Source organism: Impatiens glandulifera, chromosome 1, assembly GCF_907164915.1.
Source record: "Impatiens glandulifera chromosome 1, dImpGla2.1, whole genome shotgun sequence".
Lineage (NCBI taxonomy): Eukaryota > Viridiplantae > Streptophyta > Magnoliopsida > Ericales > Balsaminaceae > Impatiens > Impatiens glandulifera.
Genome location: NC_061862.1, coordinates 93572530 through 93584286, shown reverse-complemented (window position 1 = coordinate 93584286; position 11757 = coordinate 93572530). Strand labels below are relative to the sequence as shown.

Here is an 11757-nt window from a genome sequence, read left to right as displayed (position 1 = left end):
AAAAAAAAAATCAACTTTTAAAAGTAAAGGGAAAACACAATTTAGCCGATGTTTAGAATTGCTTCACATGGACTTATTTGGACCGATTAGGGTCACAAGCCTAGGCGGTATGCATTATACTATGGTAGTTATTGATTATTACTATAGATATACTTGTGTGACATTTTTGATTTCTAAAAATCAAGTTACACCGAATTTAATTAAACTGCTTAAAAGATTACATAATGAGAAATCTATACGCATAAAAAAGATTAGAATTGATAGAGGAACTGAGTTTACAAGTAGTACTTTGACTGCATTTCTTGAGGAATCTGGCATTAGACACGAGCTGTATAGTGCTAGAACACCTCAACAAAATGGACTGGCCGAGAGAAGAAACCGAACTCTTAAGGAAGACGCAAGGTCCATGATAGCCGATTCAGGTATTGCTCAAAAATTTTGGGCTGAGACTATTAACACTGCATGTTATACACAAAATCGGTCTATGATTAATAAACAGATCAATAAAACACCTTTTGAAGTATACCATGATAGAGTTCCTAACATCCGGTATCTTAGGATATTTGATTGTAAGTGTTACATTCATAACAATGGTAAAAATTATTTGACCGCTTTCGATATAAAATCCGATGTTGACATCATGCTAGACTATTCTGTAGTGAGTAAAGCATATAAAGTATATAACACTAAGACCTTAACTGTTGAAGAATCTTCTCATGTTGTTTTTGATGAAACGGTTGAAAGTAATACCGCATCATTCTTTGAACTACACAATAAATTGGAAAAATTAAATATCCAATCTGATGATGAAGATGAGATTCCAGTCTTTAGAAGGTTTGTCTATGACCAAACGGTTAATGCTGAGGTTCAGCCGGATCAAACTGCTTCAAAACAGGAAGTTGACACATTAGTGTCTGCTAAGGAAATCGGTCGGTTAGACTCAGTTCAGCCTACTAATTTGTCTAATCTCGATCAAATAACCGGTCATTTAGAAGACATTTCTGGACCGAATCTTAAAAGTAACAGAGATCATTCTCCTGAGTTTATTATAGGTAACCCCTCATTATCCATCCAAACTAGGCATCAACTGTTGGAATATTATGAAAACTCTACTTTCATATCCCAGATTGAGCCAAAAAAGGTGGATGAAGCATTGATAAATCCATATTCGATCTTAGCAATGAAAGGGGAATTGAACTAGTTTGAGAGGAATTAATTATGGCATTTAGTTCCAAGACCGAAAAATCAATCGGTTATCGGAACAAGATAGGTGTTCAGAAATAAACTAAATGAAAACGGTTTGGTTATGAGGAATAAAGCTAGATTAGTGGTCCAAGGGTATAAACAGAAAAAATGCATTGATTTTGAAGAATCATTTGCTTTTGTGGCAAGACTTGAAGCTATTAGAATTTTTCTAGCCTTTGCAGTTTTCAAGAATTTCAAAGTTTTTCAAATGGATATTAAAAGTGTATTTTTAAACAGTGAATTAAGTGAGGAGGTGTATGTTGAGCAACCTCCAGGTTTTAAAAATCCTGATCTAATTAGTCATGTGTATCGGCTGGATAAAGCCCTTCACGATTTAAAACAAGCTCCTAGAGCTTGGTATGACACTTTGACAAAAAATTTGTTCAACCATGATTTTACTATAGGATCGGTAGATAATACCCTATTTAAATTTGAGAAAAAGAGATATATCTTACTTGTTCAAATTTATGTGGATGATATTATTTTCGGGTCAACCGACCCTAAGCTATGTGATAAATTTTCAAAGATGATGACTGACAAGTTTGAAATGAGTATGATGGGGGAGTTGAGTTTCTTTCTATGTCTCCAGGATCAGTAGATCGAAGGAGGAACATTCATCAATCAATCTAAGTACAGAAATGAGCTGCTGAAAAAGTTTGGGATGGAAAACTGCTATGCAGCATCCACCTCAATGCGCTCATCGATCAAGCTTGATAAAGATGAAAATGGTCAAGGAGTGGACTTAACAGCCTATCGTGGAATTATCGGTTCACTTCTGTACCTGACAGCTAGCCGATCGGACATCTTGTTTGCGGTCGGGGTGTGCGGGAGATTCCAGGCTAATCCTAAACAATCTCATTACACTACTGCCAAAAGAATCTTAAAATATTTAAAGGGCACTCAAGATGTGGGACTGTGGTATTCAAAGGATTCCAGTTTCAATCTAACGAGTTACTCTGATGCAGACTATGCATGTTGTAAGATTGACCGAAAGAGTACCAGCGGGACATGCCAGTTCCTAAGTGACCGACTTGTTTTTTGGTATAACAAAAAGCAGACATCGGTTGCTACCTCAACTGTAGAGGCGGAGTATCTTGCGGCCGGAAGCTGCTATGCTCAACTCCTCTAGATCCAACATCAACTGAGGGATTTTGGAATCACGGCTGAGGAATCTCCAATTTTCTGTGACAACACCAGTGCAATAGCGATAACATATAATCCGATGTTGCATTCTAGAACATAATCACACTATTTAAATCAAACATAAGAAAATCCTCAAGCAAAAATGTCTAGTTTCCTTGCTAATAAAATTCTTCTTGCCAATTTTGAATCGGTCTCACATTCCGAAGATGTTGAAATCCAAGCCCTTTTTCGGTCCATTGAATGTTCCAGTTTAAGACCATTTTTAGAAGATAGATATATCATAGACTATAATGTAGTTACTAAAATTTTCAACACCGCTAGGTTCATTCGGGAGGATTTTATCCTTGCCGAAGTTCAAGGCAAATCCTTCATCTTTAGTGAGGTAGATCTCGCACTTAGTTACGGACTACCTATTGAAGGTCTCACTAACTTCAACTTCTCATCGATGGTCGTCAATGAGATGTGCCACCACTTTTCGGGTTCCATGACTCCGGTCAACACTTATGGAGCCAAAAGTTCCCTCCAAAGTGAATTTCAGCAACTGAATGAGATCCTAAGTAAGAATATTCTTGCTAAGGCAAACACTCAATCCTACACCCAGAAGGTCTTCGAAATGATGGTTGCCATCACCAAAGGCACTCCGGTCAACTGGTCTAGGATCATCTTCAACAACCTGAAGAAGATGATCTTTTCCAACAAAAGAGGATTTGCTCCTCAGTTATGTGGTCTGTTCTTTGACATCGATGTCTACCTCGGTAGAGGAGCCACCATCTATCCTAATCAGCTGCTGACGAAGGAGAGGATCCAGACATACATCTACCGGATAGACAGAGAAAGAGCTAGAAGAACTCTGGCTATTGGACCATCTCACTACTAGTCCTAGGGTCTAGTTTATGTATTTCACAATCATACTGATTATTTTGCTTCAATATAGGTTATGTGTTTTCAGCTTTTATGAAATATCGGTTTAATGAAACTTCAGTCAAATATTAAGATGATTAACTTTAAAAGTCATTTTCCTTAACCGGGCATACTCTCAGGGAGAAGCTACCAAATATCGGTCATTACCAAATTTCGGTCATTTTTCAAAATATTGGTCATTTTCAAAATATTCCCAAGCATGCACTTAAAATTTGACTCGTTATTGTGTCAGCCCTCCTTGCATCTTCCCAAGACAATCTTCTGAAAACGTAACTCCTTCCCAAGAATCAAAAGTAACCTTTTTGGGAAATAAGACAAGTCTTTTCATAACGGACAGATTCTCTATTTAAAGAAAATCTTAAATGCTTTTGAAACCGATCCCCCATTTAAAGAGAAACTTAACTTCATCCAAACTACAACATTCTGTCTTTGATCATTTCTCTAAAACTCAGATCTCTCTCATATCTTCATCATATCTTGAAAATCTCTAGTCATTGATTTTGATTCAATACTATCATCTCGATAGCGAAACAAGAGGCATTGTTTTTCAAAATCTTGTTGACTCTGGCTTGCAAAATTTCCTGGAAGATTATGACTTTCTTCTAGAAAGGGATGTTACCGACTTCATCAATCATGTCGTCATTCTGGATAATTGATCGATCGTTTCCTATGTGAGAGGATGTTTCTTCTTCCATATCACTGAAGAATCCTTCTCCAGTTTCTTCGATCTACCAACCGAAGGATGTTCGGATTTTCCCCCTCCTCTCTCCAATACAAATAAGGAATTTTCGCACTTCTTCTCCAACACTTTGAGTCCGGTCAACAACCACGGACACAAATCAACCTCGCTCCCCACATCCAACTTCTTCATGACATCATCCAAAGATCCATCCTGGGACAGATACCTCACCAGTTCTATACTAGGAAGGTGTATAAGATGATGATCTCAATCGTCTGCGGGACATCCATCAACTGGGCCTCTATCATCTTCAACAACTTGAAGATGATGATTCAAGCTTGGTGGGTGGTTTGTCAAGGGGATAAGAGGTGTGTGAAAGTGTGTGAGGTCACGAGATGAAATGTCGATTAAGATTTCATGGTTGGTTTCCGAAGTGAGAGTAAATATAAGAGGTCTTCATAACAAATTAGATATTAGTGGTTTAAAATATATGAATGAGATGTTGATGACCGAAGTGATCGATTGGGGGATTGGTTGTTGATTGGTTGAAGTGGGGTAAAAGAAGTCGCGATAAGAGTAAATATGATGAGATACGAGGTAGAGATTTGTGGTTGATTTGTCGGGATAAGAAGTCGATAATAAAAGGAGATAATGACGGTTAAAAATATATAAATGAGATGTCGATTGACCGGAGTATAAATGTGTGTGAGAGGTATGAAAAAATGTGAGTCACAAGATCAGAGGTCGGTTGAGGAGATTGATGTTTGTTTTGACGAGGGTTAAGAGGTGTGTGAAAGTGTGTGTAAGGTCATGAGATGAGATGTCGATTGAGATTTGGTGGTTGGTTTTCCGGAAGTGAAAAATAATTTAAGAGGTATGTAAAAATGATATATTAGTGGTTAAAAATTTATGAATGATATGTTTATTGACCGAAATGTAAAAGTGTGTGAGGTCACGAAATTAGAGTTGAATCGTGATTGGTGAGTTATTTATCAAGTAGACAAAAAAACATGACAAAGTGTGAATCACAAGATGAGAGGTCGATTGAGGGATTGGTGTTGGTTTCACGGGGATAAAAGGTGTGTGAAAGTGTGAGGTCACAAGATGAGATGTTGATTGAGATTAATTAGGCGTAATAAAAGAGGTCACAGTATTATAAAAGAGGATGGGTAATAAAAGAGATATTATTGGTTAAAATATATGATTGAGATATTGATTAATCGAGTTGTAAAGTGTGTGAGGTCACATGATTAAAGGTTGATTGAGATTTGTGGATAATTTTCCGAGTGGATAAAGAGGATTATGAAAAGTGTGAGTCACAAGATAAGAAGTCGATTGGTGGGTTTGGTGGTAAAAGAGACCGCAGTAAGGGTAAAAATCATCAGATGAGAGGTGTCATTTGTGGGTATAAGAGGCCGATAACAAAGGAGATATAGGTGGTTAAAAATAATATGAATAAAATTTTGATTGACCGAAATGTGAAAATGTGTGAGCTCACAATATTATAGGTCGATTGAGATTGGTGGTTAGTTTGTCGAGTGTGATAAGATGCATGTGAAAACGTGAGGTCATGATATTAGAGGTCGATTAAGATTGGTGGTTGATTTGACTAGAGATAATAGATGTGTGAAAATGTCTGAGGTCACTGTATGAGACCTGGTTTGTGTGATTGGAGGTTGGTTTGTCGAAATGGTGATAAAAAAATGTTGTGGTAATATAAGAGGTTGGTAATAGTGTAAAACACGCCTAACATTACTTTTGATAAGAGAAAAATGTATGACACAACTTTAAGTAAAATTTCTAGAATGATTTATAGTAACTTGTATGATGTAATTGACTTGATTTCTTAAGAATAAATCTACATTTCTTTTTTTAAGTATTTTTAAACTCATAAAATTATTTTTTTTAACTTTAATTTTAAAATATATATTAACATTAAATTTTATATTAAACTTAATTTTTAAAAACATAAACTAATTTTAAATAAATTAAATTTAAATAATATTAATTTTATTTAAAATATTTATAAATAAATAATATTTTATTTATATTATTAATTATGCAAATACATGTGATCATGGTAGATTTATTAATAAAACATGATCAGTTTATTAAATACATAATAACAACAAAAACAAAAGAAGTGACCACCACCACCTCCACCTTATTTTAACTTAGATTTGGATACTTTAATTTAATTGCTACGTTCATGCTGTACTAACGACACCGTCTCCTACTCCGGCATTTCCTTTTTTTGTGGGATAAAAACCTTGTACAGCTATGCCGCATTTCCCTTTTCCCTTACCGCTAGGAACATTGTTCCGCTCGATCCTCATATATCCTTTTTCACCCCAATTCGTTCCCCATGAATTCTTCACTATCCAATAATCAAGTCCTTTTTCACTGCCATATCCCACCACCACCAGTGCATGATCTAGGGAGGTTCTGCAGTATCCCGTGAAAATACCCTTCCATAACCAAAAGAATCACAAAACATTCACTTATAATATATAGATCGATCTCAAAATCCAAAATATAATAACTTTTCACTACTTACGTACCGAGACATAATTTTTGAATTCCTTGCCATAAGCTTCAATGCCAACGCTGATGGGCTGCTGTGCGACAGCTTTCTTTAAACTATTTTCGTCGTAGGGTGGTACTCTTTCCCAACCGTCTATGCTCACCACCTTTGATTTCATCTGCAATCAATCAACCAAATGGTTAGCTAGACAGACTTATAAAAATTAACAAGCCCCAAAGTCAAGCTCATGATAACCTTAGTGGCATTGCAGGTGCCTTTGGCTTCTCGATAAGGATAATCCTTTTCCGTGTCTATACCACCATTGCGAATAATGAATTGGAATGCAGTAAGAATGTACCCGGCTAAGCAGCCTAGGCTAGCTCGATCGCAGTCAATAAGTTCTTGCTCCGACAAATCAATCAGTTGTCCTGTTACTATCTTGTTGATACTTTCCACCGCTGCAATCGCCGAGAAAGCCCAACAACTTCCTAATATTTTAAAAAACAACACAAACAAGATCAAAATATATATATGAACTCAAATTGTTCCAAAACTATATTTTTTAACCTCATTTCTTCGCATCCTTAACTAGAATTAACCATATAATAAAATGACATTTACTCCAACATGAGGTATCTTAAATGAGAATCAAACCTGTGATTTTAGTTATATTATTCATATATATATTTTTGTAATTAATTTATTAAAAAGCTAGTGAATTGAATTGTTCTAATACTATTAAATTATTTTCATCTTAGGCACCTACTTTTGACTTTATATTTTTATCAAATTGTTCCAAAATTGTTAAATTACTCTGAGACAAATATTTTTTACTTTTATTTTGTTCTCTTTAAAAATGGAAATAGCCGAAACTATAGATAAAGACAAATTAATCTACATAATAGTCAAAAAAAAAATATAATTTATTATATATCAAGTATTATATATCACAATATTTTTTTTATAACAATAATACTAGTTATCTTCTCTGGGATTAAAAAATAAAAGTAGCAGCTTTCAAACCTTGATTTTCGAAAACCTTTTATCTTATTAGTTAGTCTGCTTTCCGACCTAAAAAGTCTGTTAATTGAAGGAAGAATTATAGCTAAGTTTAATTGATATTGACTAAAATCCACTTATAGAATTAGTTATCTTAGTTGTTCAATAGTTTGATTGAATGACTTGGAGTCATACTAACTTTCTAATTTAGAAATCTTACCGCATTTTCCCTGGTTCTTAATCGGTGAGACGGCGCCTTTCGTCCTCCAATCAACCGACTCCGGGAGAATTTCACCTGATGACACAGCATACCTTTGGCTGTCCAGCTCTGACTGGACAGATTGGAGATCGGCATCATATTTCATGCCGAGGTAGTAGGATCGGTACTCTTCATCGGTCAGATCGGAAAACACGTTCAATCCAACCTTGTAGGTCCGGTTCTCGGAGTTATGAGCATCTATGAAGACCAAATTATCCTTAAAAATTTCGAAACGCTTTTCGAATTCATCTATTCCGTTGTACACTTTTCCATTCTCTACCATCCACTTTTTGTAAATATTCATAATTTCTTCGTCGGTTCTGGATTTTGATTGGTGATTGTTATCATACTCGATGATTGACATGTCCGCCATCATGAGGCTGAGGGAGGCGGAGAAGAGGGCTAGGGAGAGGAGGAGGAGGATGGTGGTGGTGGCCGGAGTAGTCATGTTTAATTAATGGTGCGAGTCTAAAGGATGAAATGAGGATTATTTTATAGATGAATATATTTATTATTTAAATATTTAAGAGAATATTTTATTCAATTATCTTCTTATTGTTTTTTTATTTATTTATATTTGAGTTATTAGGATAGGCCTGATTTTTTTTTAAATATAATTATCATTAAATATTTACTTATAATTTAACAATCATAATTACCAAAAATAAAATTAAAATGCTGATTTGACATTTAGTAAAAAAAATGTTGAATAAAAGAAATTAAACTTTATTTGATATTTAAATTTTTGATAATTTTTTATTAATTGTTTTTACTGTTTATTTATTTATTAGGATTATTTTTTAAATATAAAAAATATACAAATAACAATAAATTATCTGAGCGAGTGTCGAATGTCCTACAAGGAGATTGTATACTATTCTCATATGCTTGTACATTATGTACATTCTCACAATATCGCAAATATATTATGTAATTTTACCGGAATCTAATAAGTTAGGTTGAAGACTAACATTAGTTATTGAGATAGGTATAGGGATGAATGACTAAAAAAAACCTTATTTACAAGATATATTTATATCCCTATAATTTTTTAATGTATTATCTAGCTAGTTGAAAATAAATCGGAGAACATTTAACAATGAAAGTATGTTCTTAAGAATTATTTACAATGTCTTCCGATATGGGATTCGAAAACTTATGAATTTATGTAAAGACATTAGTGTTCTTCTTGAAACCTTTAAACTAATTAATTGTAGTATGTTTCTTAATTTATTTTTGCTTTATAAACTTTTTTTTCATATGTATATTTTTGTTGTTGTACTTATAAGTGTTTTTTTTTATTAAATGGATTATTTTTTTAAAACAAAGTATAAACATTTATAAATAATAATATAATTGATAGTTAGATACATTATCTTGTTACATGGGTTTAGAAAATTTATTCAAAAAAGTTTTAAATTTATAGAAATTTTGTTTGATGTTGTTATTGTTTTGCCAAATTTAAGTTTTTACAATATTATTTGTTATTGCACCCTGCAATAAGAAACACTCCTTTTATGATTCTTGATTATGATTGGAAATCACAATATTATAAATTTGGATCATTTGAAAGATAAATTTTACATAAAAAAATGTTCTGAATAAACTAATATTTTTTAATGAAATTTTAGTTTACACATAAACATCAATAACTTTTTGAACATTACTCTAACAAAATCCAATTTACAAATCGGCCTTAAGCTACTAATTTATTCCTTTATAAATGAGAAGATATTTTTCAAGAAATAACTTCATTCTGTTTTTTTTCCACTTAAATTAGATGAACACGACCTCTACAATTCTATAGTCTCTTATTTTTATTTAATATATTTTTATGGAACTTAAATATTATATTTTGCTCTCATAGACCAACACTGTTTTAAATTTTTTAATTGTATTAAATAATTATTTTGATTTTTTAATTTAACTCGCTAAACTTTTTTAAAATTATTGACATATTCAAGATATTGGTTTGTTCATACCCTTCCATTATATTTGAAATTTATACCAACAATTTATTTCATCCACTTAAATCTCAACTCAAACCAATTTTATGGACCTAATTTTAGTTAAGAGATAATAAATATAGTGTTCCCTATACATAAAACTGAGTTTTAAATATGTTCATAAAAATAATTTTGTTTGAAATTGCTTTCTATACATGTAGTTTTGTTTGAAATTTTTTCTTATATATTTATTTTTATTTGAAATAGTTAGTATTTCAAACGGTACAAAGTTAAGAATATAACTCCAAATATGAATAATTATTATTTTATGACCGAAATTTAAACCATCTTCATAACTAATTTAAAATTATTGATCTCTTAAGATTTCAACTAGGTTGGGTTTCTTAGATTTAGATTATAACTTATTTTAACTAATAAATTTATTTCGTTTTCAAGTCAAATTAAATTCATTCTCATTAAGGGATAGCCCCTTTTGGTGTAAATTATGTTTAGTCGGTGATTCAAGTCTATTAAATTTCGTATTACAATATCATATTTAATATTTCGTAATCTCTATCATATTATTTATATTTTAATTATAAAATTATTTGACATATTTCTCTCTTTCAATATCAATATATTTTATTATTTAAAGATGATTTTGAAGGCATGACACAAGCACACAATATCTAAATATGGAGGAAATGAAAAAGTAACAACATCGACATCGCCTTAGTTTGCAACATCTTTATCTAAAAATGGAAAATAACATAAGCATTGTTGTTAATTTGTTGACAAAGTGTATAAAGAAATACCACAAAGAGTCGTGAATTCACGCGTTCGTCAAGAAAATGATAAAATGAATTCCACGAATGGTCGTAGATTCTAAACTTAATGGTATTCGCACGTTCATAGACAAAGGATAAAAGATCTCTGAAAAGAGATGTGAGCTCTAAGTTAGTGACATGCGTGTTTTCATTAACGAGTGATAAAAGAATCCTTGAAAAGAGACGTGATCCCTAAGTTAGTGACGCACGTGCGTTTGTTGATGGAGGATAGAAAGATTTTCACGAAGATTCATGAATTTCGTATTGAATGAAACACGTGTATTCATTGATGGGGATATAAAGGATAAAGAATCTTGGATTCAAAGTTGAATTTCCGTAGAAGAATAACAGTAAAGGCTTTATAATAAGTCGTGGATCAATATTTGTGTGTTCGTCGACAAGAAATCGAAAGAATTCTAAGAAGAATTGTGGATTCTGAGATAAGTGAAGCACATTCATTCGTCGATGGATAGAAGGAATTCTACAGAGTCATGAATTATGAGCTAAGTGTAGTTCGTTTGCTTGTCAATGAAGAATAGAAAGACCGCTACGAAGGATATTGGATTTAGAGTTGTACGATGCTTAAATGTTTATTGGATGTCTCCTCAATTATGTAGTACGCTTCTATGGTGAATAGATTCGTCGAAAGAGGGCGAGATGGTTTAAAGAGTAAACCGAAAGAGTAGTACATGTTACTCATATACATGTATGTCCTAAACGTAGAATAAACAGTCATTTTTCATTCATAAAAATATTGAGTGTATTAAAAGAAGTTACATTTTATTTAAGTGTGTGGATAAATCAAAAACAATTACAAACGCATACACCCCTCAACATCAAAGTTAAATTTTAAAAGCATTAAAGGAAATTTAAGTCTTTGTCGTTTTGCTTCCTTGTCTTTGACATGTTCCTCTTATTTGATGTCCACGGGATGATGTCCTCTTCTTGATAGATTTATTTTTTTAGTCTGAATGGTCAATGTTCGAACGTTTTAACATCAATGAATTTGTGTAATAAAGAATTAAAGACAATAACTCGTTAAGTTAGACTTTTTATATTTTTATTTTGTTATGTTTTTTGTTTTTATTGTTTTTATATTTTTATAAAAAAAATCATGTTTATTAAATGGATAGAATGTACTCATGAGAACTTATTTATATCCATATTCATACACGTATTTACATATATCGTAGTCAGATAACTAATAAAAAAAA

General features: G+C 32.5%; 1 protein-coding gene across 1 annotated transcript; it reads right to left on the bottom strand.

Annotated features, from left to right (window-relative positions):
* Positions 1 to 6060: 6060 nt before the first annotated feature.
* On the bottom strand, positions 6061 to 8226 carry LOC124922315 (ervatamin-B-like). Its single transcript, XM_047463049.1, has 4 exons — positions 7732 to 8226; positions 6768 to 7000; positions 6550 to 6690; positions 6061 to 6456 (listed from the first exon to the last, which is right to left on the bottom strand). Exons 1-4 carry the CDS (start codon positions 8216 to 8218, stop codon positions 6196 to 6198), a joined length of 1122 nt encoding a protein of 373 aa, XP_047319005.1. The 5' UTR covers positions 8219 to 8226; the 3' UTR covers positions 6061 to 6195.
* Positions 8227 to 11757: the final 3531 nt, after the last annotated feature.

Bases quoted from the DNA above. Each gene is read 5' to 3' on its own strand.
- LOC124922315 (XM_047463049.1), bottom strand. From the start codon at position 8,218: ATGACTACTCCGGCCACCACCACCATCCTCCTCCTCCTCTCCCTAGCC. The intron at 7,001-7,731 runs GTAAGATTTCTA...TTAAAATATTAG, and splicing joins TAAGAACCAGGGAAAATGCG to GAAGTTGTTGGGCTTTCTCG. The intron at 6,691-6,767 runs GTTATCATGAGC...GATTGATTGCAG, and splicing joins GCACCTGCAATGCCACTAAG to ATGAAATCAAAGGTGGTGAG.